This window comes from Paralichthys olivaceus, chromosome 18 (genome assembly GCF_024713975.1).
Source record: "Paralichthys olivaceus isolate ysfri-2021 chromosome 18, ASM2471397v2, whole genome shotgun sequence".
In the NCBI taxonomy this organism is placed as follows: domain Eukaryota; kingdom Metazoa; phylum Chordata; class Actinopteri; order Pleuronectiformes; family Paralichthyidae; genus Paralichthys; species Paralichthys olivaceus.
Genome location: NC_091110.1, coordinates 14,173,279 through 14,190,180, shown reverse-complemented (window position 1 = coordinate 14,190,180; position 16,902 = coordinate 14,173,279). Strand labels below are relative to the sequence as shown.

Here is a 16,902-nt window from a genome sequence, read left to right as displayed (position 1 = left end):
TTATTTTTGTTGTCGCCCCCTTGCAGGTCCAGGTGCTGCTGTATTTCCTCCAGCTGGAGACCATCCCCACCCCGGACAGTAAACGACAGAGCATCCTCTTCTCCACTGAAGTATAGAGCAAACACTGGCTGTGACACTTTGACCACGAAGGAGAGAAAAAGACGAGACAGACTTTGGCTCAAACTGAGCCTGTAGTTGTATGTTTTTTTAATTGACTGACCAGATTCCATTAGGCTCTTGCAGCTGGTTAAGGATTGTCTGTGGCAATGCCCGCCCTTCTACACAGGAGGGCGTCATTGAGCCTCTGGAGCTCAGTGTGTGGTCTTCTGTTTTCATACCGCTCATGTTTAGTATGATTCCTTGCTCCTCAGTGATTTTGTGGGTGTGTCTGACATCTACTGTTTCTCCATGTTGCCCTTTGTCGGTCTTAGCATTGAAGAGAGCGAAAAACTTTCTGGATTCGTACTCAACATATCACAATCTCCATGTATCTTTGTGTTTGGGCATTGTTCTCTATCTGTGTTTTCTTTTTGGGGACAATCATCCAAGTCAAGACTCTCGCAAAACATGTTTATTCGTCTCAGACGTCCTTCTACGTCCACGTTGAGGAAAATTCTACTTGTGTCTTACATGATCTCAGTGCTTTGTTTCCGACCAGGGAGACATTTGCGCCACTTGTGGGAGTTAAAGCAAACGTCCAGCGCTGCCGCATCACTGGCTTTTTTCTTTGTGGTACAAAAGCCGCGGGGGAAGCAGACATTTATAATGTTCAAGTGTTTACAGCGTAAACAAAACCCAGTTGGAGTCGGAACAAGGCGGCTCAAAGAAGGACTGTAAGATAGAAGAGGAACATGATGACTAGAAATAAACTGCGACCTGACTGCCAGCAGTTTGTCTGACCGCAAAGATTTTTCCCTACATGTGTTGTTTGTGTCTCCAGGTAGTCTTCAGCGTAAATACCCAGGAAGCAATATATTTTCTAACATAGGAGTCGTCTGTGTTCATATCTTTGCCGATGAAATGTCCTTCTTATTGTAACATAGGACATCTTTGCCAAATTCATATGTTGTTTGTTTGTTTCTAGGAAAAAAGGAACAGTTGTATTTACAGTTACAGTTTGTACATAATCTTTAAAAAAAAAAAAGTTATTTTCTTTTTTTTTTAACAATTTAATCATTGTTGCTATTACTGTAATTTATTTTCGGGCCTGGGGGATGAATTGGTTTGTTTTTATGTGAACTTTGTTTGAGGGGTTTGATTAAGGAAGTGGAAGGTCTTAGCCTTGACTTTAAGTCTTGCAGGAAATAAGCAGGATTTAGCCTTGATCTTATAGAAACTACTCATCTGTTCTGTCCAGCCGATCTATTACTCATTTATCATGAAGGCAACACACACACACATATATGTTGTAGTTACATACTGTATGCTGCTGGGGAAAAGGGACAAGCTCTTTAACTGCTGGGTGTTCCTCAGCAGAGCGTCCAGAGACCATCGCCTGTCTAGTGTAGACATTATGCAATGTCATAAAACACACACATACATATATGACATTGTCTCTATTAATCTGTTGCTGCAGACGTGCACTCATGCAATGTTAGAACTACTGTATTTATTACAACTCAAGTGACCTGAGCACTCAGCAGTTATGTGCATTGAAGAGCATACCTGTTGGTTTAATGAAGGAATCTCATTTTGTTTTTATTCTATTTTATTTCTCTCAGCACTCAAATGCCCTGACAACTGTTCGTCCCCGTCCTCCCTCCTGTTGAGCCTGAAGACGGCCAAGTTAAAGAAAAGCTCTTAAGATTTTTTTTTTACTCTAAAACAACATATCTGTATCCTTGATTTAACATGCAGGCATGTTTTTATTCTCTTTTCTTTGGCTTCTCGTTGCTCTGTTTACAAACGTGTCCTCACACACTTGGCTTTGGGACGCTGTTACCTCACGAGAATCTGGTTTATCTCAGCGTGTCACTATCCCGCCCATTTAAGGATACATGTCATGGTTTGATTCCCATATATTCAGTATCATAGGCATGAAGCTCAAAACCATCTTATTATGTTAATGGATCTGTAAAGGGCTTGTAAGATATCACACGAAGGCATAGGTAAGAACTTTTTAACATGAATGTCCATAGACTTTTACTGGCGAGAGGAGTCTTTCCTTTTTGGATACATATCAACGCTCAAAATTTGACGCCCAAAAGACGTTTCTGTCGCCTTTCTCTATAGATGTTAAAGAAAACACCATCACTCATCATCCCCCATGAAAAACGATTGAGGTTTTATTCTGGAAGTGTCACTGCGTTCATTCCCAGCACAGTTTCGTGCACTTTTCTTATACTGGCACTGTGCACCTCCACCAACTCTGGCCTGTGTAGCATGCTCACAATCCTTCCTCGCCTATATTCGAGGATTGAATCCATCACTCATCAGCTCCTCCGCTCATGCATCACTTTTAGAAACAAGTCCCGATTGCCTACACTCGTCTGCCCTATCGTGCCTCGACACTCCTCCTTTGGTTTTAGCGCCTGTGGTCAAAGAAATGTCAGCGAACACGCGCTGACGCCGGAGAGACGTCGCCCGGTCTCCCGTTGCCTTTGCTGAGGACGGCCACACACCCCTCATCTCTTAAACAAAAAGCTAAGACAGGACCTTAAACTTAAGCACGGTCTTAGCTCATATTGTAAACTTCTGCCACCCTCGTTCGACTGTGATGCTGTAAAAACAAACTGTGTCAGTCTGAAAGGGGCAAAGGACAGAATCTCCTGCCCTTACAGTATGTTTCTGTTAGCTCTTAAAAAGTCTCAGCTCCTTTAATGCCTTTTATTTGTATTTATTAACCTAGTTTGCTATAAGAAGGTCTACTGGATCTATTTATTTATGATATAATGTCACGGAAAACTGAATTAATGTTGGAAAAATGGTCTTTTATGTGGGAAAAAAAAGTCTTATGTTACAGTCTGCTTATCGAACATCTTGTTAAAAGTTATTTCAGAATCACAACCACTGCGAACACCTTTTTTAACTCCCCCCGACTCCTGCATCGTCCAACATCATCCTCTCTGTAGTTGTTTGTCTTGTACAACAGACTGGCCACTGTGATTGTTTAGCTTTCTGGTTTTTAGAGAAAAGCAGGTGAAAGTTCCAAAACAATTCAAAAAAAGTAGATTCAAACTTCTCCTACTTCTCCACAGCGTTGTATAATATGTATTATACTAGAGAGTACTTAAATTGGGGTTTTTGGCTTTTATTTATTGTGGCGTCCATTGGCGTTAGATGATGATGATGATGATGTTAAAGATTGATCTGGTTCACCTCTAGTCTCTTTGAAGAAACCAAACTGTCAGTATATGGTAGAAGAGGGAAAAAAGTCCTATATTAATCTAAAATCTGATTCTTTATTTTTGGTCTGTTGATTGTCAGTGTATCTGCATGTACCCTCCATAACACGGTTCCCTCCATAACCTCAGTTCTGCACATGGAAAAGTCAACATAGGCAAAAGAAAGGTTTAGTTTTTTCTGTGCAATAGCCTGAAACTATGGAACATATTGCTCTATATGAAAGTTACAAAAAATTTTGCATTTATTGTACATGACACCTGGAAATGATCACAACATTTTCATACACTTAATAAGTAGAATTTGAAATGACCCTGTGTAGCCACTATACTCTGATACGTCGACCTCTGAGGGAAAATGCTCGTTTCTCCTTTTATCCGTAAAGCTGAGGACGAGACTTGCTGACCAACCACAAACATGTTCTCTTTTTACCCTCCTCGACTTATTTTGACTCTTGTTCCCTGTTGAATATTCAATGTTCTGCTTGTAGAACTGTAAAAAGGAATACTGTATTCTGAGGGCAAACATGTTTGGAAGGCATTTGCAGCCTATGTTTGTACACAAAAATGTTAAATAAAATCTCCTGTATCAACATAGAATGGCACGTTTTCATTTTTTAAATTTTCTTTATAGAGAGAATTACGAAAGCTGAACCTGGGGAAGACAGTGAATGGTCCAAATATTCACAATGAGCTCATCTATCATTCACAAAATGGTGCAGAGCTGCAGCTGAGCAAAGAAAAACACATTTGAAATGAATGATAATAGAAATAACACATGTAAACTTTCACATTTTTCAGTTTGACCCATTTGTTAAATAAATTAAATACTCAGAACATTCATATTTAGACACTAATCAAATGTATGTATTTACCTCTTTCACATATTTTATTATTGCCAACATATCTGCCAGTGAAATTTCCTTTTCACTAAACAATAAACTGACTTATGCCAGCACTGGATAGAATGACGAATGGAGTTTTTTAATCGTGAGAATATGAAGTTGTGATGACTGATGTGATGCGGTGTGCTACTGGCAGAGGGCATTGTGGGTAAATCTAGTCCTGATAGGAGTCACTTCAGTCAGCACTTACACATTACACTTACACATTGAACTTCTTTACAGTGCTTAAAGACATGAGTCAACATTAGAGCGAGCTTCCTCTGTAATGATTCAAGTGAAACTAAAAACACGTGGAAATGATATCAGTGGGTTTTATAGGGTTCGTTTTATAGAGCTGTAATATAAAAACACTCACATCACAATCTGTGGGGGTGGAAGGGAAACGTTGAAATGGACCAGAGTTATCACTCCAAAACTCTGCAGACACACACACACACACAGTGTGCACAGCAAACACACAAAGAAATTCTATTATGGGGGAAGTGGGAAATACCAACAAATGAATAATAAGATGATTATGTGAAGTAAGGAACATGCAGCATCGACTCGTGGTCGGTTAGGCTGAGGTTATCTTTATGTTAGATTAAGGTTAGGGTAAGGTTAAGGGTTAGGGTTACACAAGTTATGGTTAAGGTTAGGGTAAGGTTAAGGTAAAGGTAAGGTTAAGGGGTAGGGTTACACAAGTTATGGTTAAGGTTAGGGTAAGGTTAAGGTAAAGGTAAGGTTAAGGTTAAGGTAAAGGTAAGGTTAAGGGTTAGGGTTACACACGTTATGGTTAAGGTTAGGGTAAGGTTAAGGTAAAGGTAAGGTTAAGGGTTAGGGTTACACACGTTCTGGTTAAGTTTGCAGGAACTAACTTATTTTAACTGGATCTCTTTTTTTTAATTTATTCTCCTTTTTTTCACTTCATCTGTCATCCCTCAACCAGCTGTCATCGTTTAAGTTATTTCAAGTGTTTACCAGAAGTGACCCCCGCCCACCTCCTATCACCCACAGACAGAGAGAGCGAGAGAGAGGGAAAGAGAGAGAGAGAGAGGGAAAGAGAGAGAGAGAGGGGGAAAGAGAGAGAGAGAGAGAGAGAGGCGTGTTTTCCTAGTGTGCACCTTCAAACTTCACAGATCTTCAGTAGCAGCATCGTGTCAGAGGATTTACAGCTTTTTCTTTTTCTAAGATTCACTTTGTTTCCACACCCTGAGGTTTCTCAGCATCTGGATGGAAAGACTTTTATTTTCAACACGACAATCAGGTAAGGAGATAAATACAGTTTTTTAACTTGTTTATGATGTTTAAACTCTGTCAGATCAGCTTTGGATCATCTTGTAACGTGAGGGGGAAACAGATTAAAAGCAACATAGCTACTAAAACAACTGTTTCTTAATTATATATACTCAAATTCTATCAAATTTTTATTCTTTTACCTAATACACACAGGGCTTTCTCCAGTAATAACAAGGATAATAATATTAATACATGAGCTTCTCTTTGTGATTTTGGTGGAGCTGAGCTGCCTCATTGATTGACAGGCTAGTTACAGATCCCCTCCTGCAGGATGTTTATTTTCTTATCACTTCCTCCAAGGCCTCTGAGCACATACTGTATATCACTCCTCGTGTATTAATGGAGAGGGCGAGCGGTTGTATTCAAAGCACCCGACTGGAAGAAGGTCAAACAAGAACTCTGAGCATGTGACAGCTTAAAGTGTGGGTTTTGACCTGTAAACCTGCAGCACAGTGATTCCCTTTGTTTTGTTTCGTTGCCTGTGTAGGTTTAGAAATGATCTGGTGAAATAGATATTAATTCAAATAATAATGTGTGCAGATTGCTTTATTTTTACATTTGTCTTTCACTCTCGCAGTGAAGAGTAAATACAGTCACAAGTAATTGAATGTACTGAATTTATTAAAAACATTCAGTAAATGTACATATATTAAGTTTTCTAAGTTTAATTTACAGTTAAATCTGCCTTTTTCAATTATATCTGCTCATTTTCTTGCATAAACTTATTTTCATATGTCACAGGAATGAATGCAGCTATTCTGATCAACGTGCTTCTTGTAAGTTTCATTTCCTCAATTCATAAGGTATATTTAAACAATTTCATTACATACTTACTTGGGATTTTTGAGTGTAAAAATGTTTCACCAAAAATATTGACCACATCCTAGTTTTTAGAATGTTGATATTTTGGGTTGCTGTAGCTTTTCCAAACCTGCTGGATAAACCCTGAATTCCTCCGGGCTGATGTGAGCAGGTTTTAATCGAAGAACAATAGAGGAAAGAAGAAAATGGGACTTTGGTCCAATGTACTGCCAATCAGGATCAGAGCAGTGAGAGTCGCTGGGTTAAATGTCACCAAAAGAGGTCGATTTGAACAACGTATGAGAAGTTACAAGAAAATAATGAATTGCTTTTTTCCTGTTCTCTTTATATTTTCAACACTAGTACACCTAGTGTAGTTATGGTCTTTTAAAAAGCTTTGATAATGTAAAAGTCTGAACTGCCATAGCCTGAAAAAAGCCTGGAATCAAAAGAAATAACCCTAACCCTATATTAATCATTCTAAAATAAAATGATAGAGATTTAGAAATAATATCGTTTTTAGAAGAGACTGAATATAACTGAAGCGAAATTGAATTTGGCCGATATATTTTAACCTTTCATAAGTCAAAACTTCTTAGTTGAACTTGTCAGACATCCACTGGAAGCGAGTCCATCGGTGTTCAGCGATCGAGCAGCAGGCAGACACGTCTGAGCTGATGTGTTGTGCATTTGTATTAAAAATGTATGTCTCATTATCCATCTATCCCTCCATCCATTATTTAAACCAATTATCCTTTGAGGGTCATCGGGCGAGAGGCAGGATGCAGCCTGGACACGTCTCCAGCGTATCACAGGACCATGTCTCATCATTAATGTTAACAATGGGACTGAATAAACATTGGATTGGGAATTCCTATTCTGTGACATATGAAAACATAAGACACCCAGATAAAAGAAAAACAGTTGAGGTTTTATTCAATCTTGTCGATTATTACTCACCACAGACATTGATGGGAACTATGTCTCATATTTGAATTTCTTAAATTTTTGGATTTCTTAAATTTTGCACTGGGGTTAAAACTATATATAGTTTTTATCTCCTGTGACGTAAAACAAAGTAATATATATATATATTTAATACATATATATATATATATATATATAATTAATTATATTAATTATTCTTTATTATTATGTCGTATATAAAATTACATTGACAGAAAGTAATTTCTTCAAACTTAAATGCATAAGAGAAACTATATTTTATATGGATCTCTTAAACATCATTTTCATAAATATGTATTTTTTGCTTTTTTTTTTTTTAATGGTCACTGAGAAATCAAACAAGCGTGTTGGATCACATCATCTGAACCAAGACTTAGTAAACTGGCACATTTTTCCGCTCTTGCAATTAAATTAAATTTAAATTGACATTAAATTTAATATAGTGTTATTTCAGTCATTTCAAACCACTGGAGAGATTGTATATAATAATAATAATAATAATAATAATAATGATGATAACACATCTGTCTCCCTTCAGCTGTTGTGCACATATGAACTGGACAACTTGACCTACATTTTGTTCAAACTCTTCACCTCTGCGAAGGCTCTCTGAGGTTGAGCCCCTGTTTGTGATAACACACTCTAATCTGCTTACACTACAGAGGAATTCAGCTAAATACCCTGAGAAAATGCAGCAGGGATAGTTTTACAGTTTTCCTGTTATGGTGCAATGGCTGCTCAAATTCTGAGGACCCTCATTTTGTGTATTTATCAGTGATTTTTCGGAAGAATATGATGTCAGTGGTGGGAATGATAAGTGTGTGGAAGGCTTTCGGGAAACTGGAATAAAAGGTGCATTGTTGGATTGTCTGCTTTGGCCCTGTGTGGAGAATAAATTGTCCCCTGCTGTCTACCAGAGATAGATGGCTTTTCTGACCTGGTGTGTGGTGACCTGCAATCTGTTTGTTCAGGCTCCACCACTGAGATTGTGTTCTCCCTCTTCCTCTCGTTTCTCTACAGGCTCTTAATTTGGTAGCTGTGTGACAAAACTCCCAGACGCTCTGTCCTCGATGTTTTGCCGCCATCTGTGACAGAGTTAACCAAGCGGTTTGAGGAAGGCTGACAGACGCTCGTGCGTGTGTGAAGTCAGGCCTCATAGGCGGGATGTGTGTGGTGGGAACTTCCTGTCATGGCAGTCCCCCAGTGACACACACCTCACTTAACGGGTTTGGCAAGCAGTTATTTTCTCTCAAAACACGTTGGGCAGCTGAGTGAGTGGGATGACAGTGCAAAGAAAGCAGACGAAGACATCACCATGCTGAGGACTGACCAGCTGGTCTATATTGTCCTGGAGCTGGCGATCGCCTGCCTGGCTGTGGCTGGAAACATCCTGGTGTGCTGGGCCGTCTGCCTCAACTCCAACCTGCAGAGCATCACCAACTTCTTTTTGGTGTCCCTGGCTGTGGCTGATATCGCTGTAGGGCTGCTGGCAATTCCTTTCGCCATCACCATCAGGTATCATTTCATTTTTACACCTCTTAACCTTTTTAAAACTCAATGTAATCCTAAATAAAAGCATAATATTTCACACTAAAGCTCTGGGACTGATTTGGGCCAATAATTCAAGAAAAACAGCTTCACTAGATTTTAATACCATATTTCTGAACCTGTGATATTTTCTTGCAGTATCGGCTTCTGTGCAAACTTCTATGGCTGCTTGTTCATCGCCTGCTTCGTGCTCGTGCTCACCCAGAGCTCCATCTTCAGCCTTCTGGCCATCGCTGTGGACCGTTACATCGCCATCAAGAACCCGCTCAGGTGAGAGGAGAAGTGAAAGGTCCACTCCACTGAAAACTAACACAGGGATGCAGATTTCCACAGTGTCATGTTAACCATACTCAGGTCAATTTTCTAAGTTTTTTGTGCTACATGGTGAAGTTTTAATCCCTTTTTCTTTTTGGAAATTTTTCTTTTTCATTCTGTCAAGATACTCTCCTTACATTCAATCAAGCTAACCCAAACCCTGAATATGCCTGATTTTTTTTTCATCAACATTCTTTGATTATCAACATTCTTTTTTACTATATGGAAAAATGGTGTCAATATCTCACAATGTTAAAGAAAGTGAAAACGAATTCCTTGATCTTCCCCACCCCTCCTCCAATTGTCATTGAAATCAGTTGATTTGTTTTTGCGTCATCTTTCCAACGAACAAACAAGCATAAATCTATTCTGGCCTGCTGAGTTTTTAAAGGGATGTATATCCCTGCTGGTGTCACGGGGTTCCTGTTTTCATGCTGTTGAAAGTAATCGTTTCTGCTGAAGCTCCATCCATGTAAATCTACACTATTCAAATAACATTGTATGAGAGCCCAATTGTTTTTGCGGCTCATAAGAAAGTTCCTGTTCCATTTAATCAAACCCACGACTGTTTGGTCACCGCTGCGCTACTCCTGTCATGAAAGTATATTTCATGGGTAAACCGCAGCAGGTGACACATTTGCATAAGCAGTTGCATAACAGCTCCTGTATGTGTTTGTGTGCTCCCCCTGCACCAGAGACGACAGAAAATAAATCATTCATCAGTAGTTGAGAGAACTTTATTATTATTGACTGGAAAGCCTAAAAAAAGAGTCAGAGTTGAATTACAAAGCCATCAAAACATAGATTGCAAATAAAGATGGATGACGTCTCCAAGCTAAAACATCTGGCCGCCATCTTGCCCATTTGGAGCCAAAGTCTGCACAGTAGCAATCTGGGACCGTTGATACACGCATTCGATCAATGGTGAGATAGTTGGAGCTCTCCATCATGATGTTCCAGCCCCGTTTTTATAGCATCAAGTTACAAATTGAAAGTAAACTTGCAGATCCGCCAATGTACTTTTCCAGTAATGGCAGCACTCTCATACGCTGTCTTCTGTTTCTAACGCCCATTAATAAAGAAAGAAAAGCAGGACAACTAATATCTTTCTTTGGTTTATTAAATGAATAATTCACTCACGCTTGAATACACAACCATTTTGTCCTCATTTGAATCACCACATATTGACTTTGTTGCAGATATGATCATTATGGCGTTAGATAAGGCAGCTGGTCCTCATGTATTAGTGTGTTGTCCTCTCAGGTACAACAGCCTGGTGACAGGGCAGAGGGCGAAGGGCATCATCACCCTGTGCTGGGTCCTCTCCGTGGGCATCGGCCTGACTCCGATGCTGGGCTGGAACTCAGGTGGGTGATTCATCTATAGACAAATGGAAATGCATACTCTCAATCTTCTTACACTACACTGTAGAAAGGTATGAAGTCAAGCACTGATACACTGGTTTCTGAGAAGATAGTTTAATGTCTGAGTTTCGTTGTTTGAAGCAATGACATCTGAAAATCTTTATTTCTAACCACATCCTGTTTTAAGCTACAACCCCTTTCTACCAAAAAAATGAACAGACCTACAGTATGACATTTTCCCACTAGTGTCAGTTTTTCTAACTCCCAGCTGAGATGATTACTGAGGTGAACTCGAGAATTTGGGGTCTAAAGCCCAAACTGTACTCGTTCAATGTTGCCATAATTTAACACAAAATCCCCCTGCCTCTGTTTCACATGTTTGAACACCACAGCCGCCACCGCGAACAGGAGCAGCAGCAGCTGCCCTAAAGGCATGTGCGAGTGCCTGTTTGAAGGAGTGGTCACCCTGGACTACATGGTCTATTTCAACTTCTTTGGCTGTGTGCTGGTGCCTCTGCTGGTCATGCTGGTCATCTATGCCCACATCTTCATGGCCGCGCGGCACCAGCTCAGAGTGATCGGTCTCAAAGCTGTGCACACGCCCGCTCTTGCGGTGATATCCTCGCCTTTGAGCTCACCTCGCTCAACCCTGCAGAAGGAAGTGCGGGCTGCCAAGTCACTGGCCATTATTGTGGGGATGTTTGCCTTTTGCTGGCTTCCACTGCACATCATCAACTGTTTCAACCACATGTGTCAGGACTGCAGTCGCCCACACATCTGGGTGATGAACATCGCCATCATCCTCTCCCATGCTAACTCTGTTGTGAATCCCTTCATCTATGCCTACCGCATTCGGGAGTTTAGGCAGACGTTCCGGAGGATCCTGTCCCAGCACATCCTGGGGCAGGGGGATGTGCATGGGCTTGGGGTTGGGCATAGTGACGACAGAGGTGTTAGTAGCAGCAGGAGCAGCATCATTGGACCTTCATCCTTTTCCCGCACCAGTAAAGAGACATCATGTGGCACTGTAGTAAACAATTACATCCTAGACTCTGGTTCCAAACAGACAAAAGCCAACCAGGAGGCATCTTGCCACTGGACCACAAAGTTAGACTCGGCACCAGGTGGCCACACACTCAACGGTCACCAAATACAAAGCAGTTCACTAACACAGCCGCTGCCGTGCATCATGGGACTTGCTGCGCAGGATAGAAAAGAGTCAATCACATATTTTGGAGTAACAACAGACAGTGGGAGTGGCATCACTTTTGTGAATGTTCACGCTGGCTCTTTAAAACAGATGGACTGCGCCTGCTGTGCAGAGCTTACAGAAGTCTCATGACAAAGAGATTTAGGATATATAAACTGTGTTTCTAACGCCATAAAATATATAACATTCTGCAAATATGACAATACGAAGGATGAGCGAAACAGCAACAGATCAACAGCAGCAGCAAAGCTGTTTTTCCTCTTTCGGTTGTCATCTTGTTTTGCTTTGTTACTTTGTTCAAAACCCGGATCTCTGATTTGGATTAAATCTACAAGAAATGTGCTCATGCTTACATTTTCCCACAAGAAAATCCCTTTTTGTAGGTGTCTTTTAAACAATTTGCATCTTGGAGTGCATAAAAGTACATTCAACTGCCTGGTATCCACTGTATATGTTTTTAAACCCTGAAATCCACGATAATATTGCATTATTTTTTACATGGTCATCTGTGTTATTTATAACCACTGGAGAGTTAGTTATGTCTGTAATACTCAGTTGTTCACTTTTTAATGAGGTTTATTCAAGATAATTGTGACTATTGGACTGAGTGATACGAGCGAGCTTGGGGAAAACAATGATGTTTGACAGCTATTTCAAGGTGTGCACTATCTCTTGTGTATAGATCTGTTGAAAAGTCATTTCTCAAACTGCTGGATGGCCAAAGAACACCTGATGATGCTGGTTTGATAACTGCCGGGCAACACGTGTCTGTTGCTGCCTCAACAACAACTAAGTGACATATGATTCAGAGGCACTGAGCCAGTTACCACACATCCAAAACAAAGCTTTCTTGATCTATTCAAATATCAGCCCATATGCTTGTAGTACACACACATACGCACGCCACAGACGACTCTACAGGAGGTGTTTACAGAGCGGCCTGGCTGCTGACGCCAGTCAATGGGCCTAATGCAATGGAAATCAAATGAAGGTTCATTTGATGATGTCTTTTATTATGCCATTATGCCTTCGCTCTCCTCATTTAGAGGCCCTTTCACTGCAGGACCTGCATTAAGCAACACTTGTGTGCTTTCCAGAAATCCAGGAAAAAGCATATATGGGTATGTTTCTAGCTCACGTACTGTGTATTTATTGAATGAGTATATACATATCAGTTGTTTATTACACTTTGTGGCGTTTTACAGCCGTATGCAAATCAATAAAGCCATTTCATTTTGATGTTTATGCTTTTTTTTTTGTACTATTTTGAGAAACCTGAGATAAAGGTTCATAAAACTAAATTCAAATCTGAGTAATTTGTTTTGTACACAATAAAAGTGATAAAATACATAAAGTGCTATCAGAGATGTAGTCCTGCCTCACAGACTCCACTATCTGTCATGTGAGTACAGACTCTGGCAGGATTCAGAGGAGGATGATATCCAGTAAAAATACAACCAAACAGTGGGGGAGGAAGTATTCAAACATTTTACTTAAAAAGTTAAAGTACTACATTAAGTTTTCTACTTGAGTAAAAGCAAGTTAAACATAAAGTTCTTAAGAGTACTTCCAGAGTGAAACCTACTTCATTAACTATGCCTACTGTATATTTAGTTTGATAAAAGAACAGTACACATTCTGTCATTAATAAAGAACGACATGCTTTGTAAAAAAGGAAATGGAATATTATCCTGCACCTGAAAATGAATCTACTTAAAGGGACAGTGTGTAGAATTTAGTGACATCTAGTGTTGAAATTGCATGTTGCAGCCGAACACCCCTCACCTCACCCTCTCCTCCCAATGAATGAAAAAGAACCCGTGGCAGCTTCAGTTGTCATAAAAACTCAAAAGGTCTTTAGTTTGTCCAGTCTGGACTAATGTAAAAAACATTGCGGCCTCCGTAGAGAGGGTCCCCTCGATGTAAATCTAAAGTATTTAAATATAAAGGGCCTTTTCTGGGGTAAAGAAAACTACAATTCATACAATTTAGATGAAACGAACTAGTGAAAACATCATGAGGATTATTCTACATTAAATTTCTGCCAATAGTTCCCTTTCTAAATCTTACACACTGGACCTTTAAGTAAAGAACAGATTCATGAAAAATGTACTTAGGCACAATAACAGTAAATGTACTTTGTTTAATCCCACCACTGAAACCCAATAGGCCTCTTTCTAGTACATTTAATTTATACATCAAATAAAAAGTTGTTCTCCTTTGCATCAAACTATAGTTGTGAGGCCACATGTCACAGAAATCAATTCAGAAAATAAGACACGCGTCACTACTCCGGTTACCCGAGCTCAAAAATATAAGTCCCATGATGCACCACGGGATTCCACCGGAAGCACTTCACCCGACTTCTGTTGCATTGTGGGTAAGCGGAAAAAGGCTCAAAAAGAGACGCGAAATCGACGAGAGCACGTTGTAGAGCGAAGAATTAAACCTCGAACAAAACCTGTTTCCACCAGAGTCCAGGTGAGAGTTTTATTCGTTTATATAAATCTGTGTTAGCGCTTAGCTTAGCCAACGCTCGTGTTTGGCCTTGTGGCGCGTTGCACTTGATTCATTCACGCAGCCAACATGGCTCCGTCTATTATCTGAGCTCCAACTGTTAAAGTTAGAAATTCAAATGTTTGCAATTGAACTTAGATCCTGCTGGATGTTGGTTTGTAGGTTGTAGCAACAACTAGCTTCAGATAATGTGTGGAGACCTTTGCTCTGGTTCGGTACTCCTGCGTTTTTATACATTAGCTTAGCCGGCTAACGTGGCTACTTTAGCTAGTAGGTAGCTCCCCCTGCCTCTTGAAATTACACTCGTCATATTCTTATCAAACTTGAAGTTCACTGTTCCTACACTGCGTTAAACATTAGTATGAACCAACCCGTTGTGATGGCTGCAACTGTGGTCCCGTCCTCACAGGAGTGTTTGTAGTGTCAGCACCAGAGCTACGGCAGCACAGAGATGCTAATGCTACCAATGGAGTCACACAACAGTATAGTCTATCTGAGCCGATTCCTGGTTTCTTGTCGTTTAAACAAAAAAAAAGTTTTGCTGTAAAATTAAAACCAGCTACAAAAACAAGATGATGTTGTAGCCCAACATCTTTGGAGCCTCCATCATTACGAATGGACTTTGAGTAGTTGTACAGTAGACAGGATTGGCTGGTGGGAGTTAGCATAGAATTAATTATAATGGGTAGAATGTATGTTAACATGCTCTTTCAATACTTGTGTTTCATGAAGACAGTTGAAAAATGTCCATCGGCGTACCAATCAAAGTTCTGCATGAAGCAGAGGGACACATCGTGACCTGTGAGACCAACACCGGAGAGGTGTACAGGGGCAAGCTGATCGAGGCGGAGGACAACATGAACTGCCAGGTTGGTCTTAAACACTATAAACACGGACGCCACCCCAGTACAGACACTACTTATATATCCTACTTATCTGTGTCTGTAGGGAAGTAAGCTGCTTCAGAGAGTGATTACTAGATTACTTATGTCAGAATCAGACACTTTATTGATTCCAAGTGAAAATTGGGCTTTGCAGCAGCAAATTTAATTTAGTCTCCTGGTTTTACAGAAAATCATTCTCATAAATGTAATAATCTTTAAAGTGGAAATATTTGCTCTACCCTCCCAGTGGGAATTGTAAATTACCTCTGTTTCTTATATCAGAATGTTTCAATCTTTGTTACATATTTTGTTGAGATATTACCTCAGTGTTTTACTCTTGTCTAAATGATTGTGTTTGAAGATAGATATATTGAGTATACGTTTTACAAGAAGTGACAATGGACAGCAGTTTTTGCAGTACTCGTTATAATCTAGAATCCAAGTTGTTGAACCACTTCAGATGGTTAGAAAAAAATTAACTGTGTTATTGAAAGACCACTATTCAACAGTATGGTTTGGATCGTTATCTAGCTTTAATTCATGGAGCTTATTGTGTATTGCTGCGTTTGAGTCTAAAAATGTACTCTAACACTGCAAAATAGTAAACTATATGTTACCTGCGTGCAGCTGAACTTAACATCTTCCTTCCATTGCTACAGATGTCTAATATCACAGTGACTTACCGTGATGGCCGGGTGGCACAGTTGGAACAAGTCTACATTCGTGGCAGCAAAATCCGCTTCCTGATCTTACCAGACATGTTAAAGAATGCGCCCATGTTAAAGAGTATGAAGAACAAGAACCAAGGATCTGGTGCAGGAAGAGGAAAGGCAGCTATTCTCAAAGCACAAGGTGAGTGGGAAGATTTATCAGATTCCTTGGTGGTTATTCTTGACTCCTGCAGTTCACACATTCTATCAATTATTGTGCAGCATAATTACAACTAATTCCAAATAAACACTGTGAGCGATCTTAGTGGAGCGGTGCATGGCTCCCTGGGTGTCTGGGTAACAATCCTATAAAAGTCAGACTTGTTTCAACATCAAAAAGAAGAATTTAATACATTTTCCACTTCAGACTACTTGCACTCTGTCTGTTAGAGTGGTTTTTGTTTTGTATTTAAATGTGTTGTCTTTGGGTTTGTCTGCAGTGGCAGCTCGAGGCAGAGGCCGTGGTGGAATGGGAAGAGGAAACATCTTCCAGAAGAGGCGATAATTGTGACATCTGTGTTTAAGATTTTTACATTGTATAGTCTTTTTGATTTTTTTGTCTTCTTTGGATTGGATATCTTGGATATTGTTGCAGTCCTGTGCTGTTTGCAGTTTACTGCTTTGATTTCATTTTTTTTTTAATGAAAATAAACATGTCAATTTGATGTTTCAGTCTTTTTGAATTTGATTTATTTATATAAAACATTGAAAACAACAGGTGTTGAACAAAAGTGCTTTACAATCATGGTGAAGAAAGGCAGCACAAGTATGGATGAAAAGAAAGGTAGTGATCTGTTTCCCAATTGGGAGAGGGTAGAGTCACAGCCCCATGTGAAGAGGTCCTATTTGGTCTTCTTTTATTTATATATATATATATACATATATAACAAGGCTGAAGTTTTTAATTGGTAAAAGCAGTATTTTTACATAACTACTGTCATATCAAATGAAATGCAAGATATAATAGGATGCAAAACAATCAAGATACAAAATATATCCTGACTTGAATGAAGTAAGAGCTAGTTATGATGGCCATGATAAATACTAAGCATATCACAAAAAT

General features: G+C 39.7%; 3 protein-coding genes across 7 annotated transcripts in view; all 3 read left to right on the top strand.

The window, feature by feature from the left end:
- bcr (BCR activator of RhoGEF and GTPase) overlaps positions 1 to 3,941 on the top strand; it is a 75,178-nt gene extending 71,237 nt beyond the window's left edge. For all 3 annotated transcript variants that reach the window (XM_069513155.1, XM_069513156.1, XM_069513154.1), the window contains one exon: positions 27 to 3,941. In XM_069513155.1, coding sequence (XP_069369256.1) covers positions 27 to 116 — 90 coding nt within the window. In that variant the 3' untranslated portion in view covers positions 117 to 3,941. The remainder of the gene's footprint in view (positions 1 to 26) is intronic.
- A 1,312-nt stretch (positions 3,942 to 5,253) lies between these two features.
- Positions 5,254 to 12,971, top strand: adora2ab (adenosine A2a receptor b). Of its 3 annotated transcripts, none has more exons than XM_069513377.1 (6): positions 5,296 to 5,492; positions 6,266 to 6,300; positions 8,312 to 8,806; positions 8,978 to 9,109; positions 10,418 to 10,521; positions 10,911 to 12,971. In XM_069513377.1, the coding sequence occupies exons 3-6, from the start codon at positions 8,607 to 8,609 to the stop codon at positions 11,858 to 11,860; spliced, it is 1,386 nt and encodes a 461-aa protein (XP_069369478.1). In that variant the 5' UTR covers positions 5,296 to 5,492; positions 6,266 to 6,300; positions 8,312 to 8,606; the 3' UTR covers positions 11,861 to 12,971. The 3 variants fall into 3 exon arrangements, with proteins under 3 accessions (XP_069369477.1, XP_069369478.1, XP_069369479.1); XM_069513378.1 differs by having other exon boundaries at positions 5,316 to 5,492; positions 6,266 to 6,327; XM_069513376.1 differs by lacking the exon at positions 6,266 to 6,300 and having other exon boundaries at positions 5,254 to 5,492.
- A 1,075-nt stretch (positions 12,972 to 14,046) lies between these two features.
- On the top strand, positions 14,047 to 16,504 carry snrpd3l (small nuclear ribonucleoprotein D3 polypeptide, like). Its single transcript, XM_020081573.2, has 4 exons — positions 14,047 to 14,209; positions 14,978 to 15,114; positions 15,789 to 15,981; positions 16,280 to 16,504. Exons 2-4 carry the CDS (start codon positions 14,989 to 14,991, stop codon positions 16,342 to 16,344), a joined length of 384 nt encoding a protein of 127 aa, XP_019937132.1. The 5' UTR covers positions 14,047 to 14,209; positions 14,978 to 14,988; the 3' UTR covers positions 16,345 to 16,504.
- Positions 16,505 to 16,902: the final 398 nt, after the last annotated feature.

What these genes read in the sequence shown, in the direction of transcription:
- adora2ab (XM_069513376.1), top strand. Translation starts at nt 8,607, where the DNA reads ATGCTGAGGACTGACCAGCTGGTCTATATTGTCCTGGAGCTGGCGATC. An exon ending in CCTTTCGCCATCACCATCAG is followed by an intron (nt 8,807 to 8,977) that starts GTATCATTTCAT and finishes ATTTTCTTGCAG; the next exon opens with TATCGGCTTCTGTGCAAACT. An exon ending in GCCATCAAGAACCCGCTCAG is followed by an intron (nt 9,110 to 10,417) that starts GTGAGAGGAGAA and finishes TTGTCCTCTCAG; the next exon opens with GTACAACAGCCTGGTGACAG.
- snrpd3l (XM_020081573.2), top strand. Translation starts at nt 14,989, where the DNA reads ATGTCCATCGGCGTACCAATCAAAGTTCTGCATGAAGCAGAGGGACAC. An exon ending in AGGACAACATGAACTGCCAG is followed by an intron (nt 15,115 to 15,788) that starts GTTGGTCTTAAA and finishes CCATTGCTACAG; the next exon opens with ATGTCTAATATCACAGTGAC. An exon ending in AGCTATTCTCAAAGCACAAG is followed by an intron (nt 15,982 to 16,279) that starts GTGAGTGGGAAG and finishes GTTTGTCTGCAG; the next exon opens with TGGCAGCTCGAGGCAGAGGC.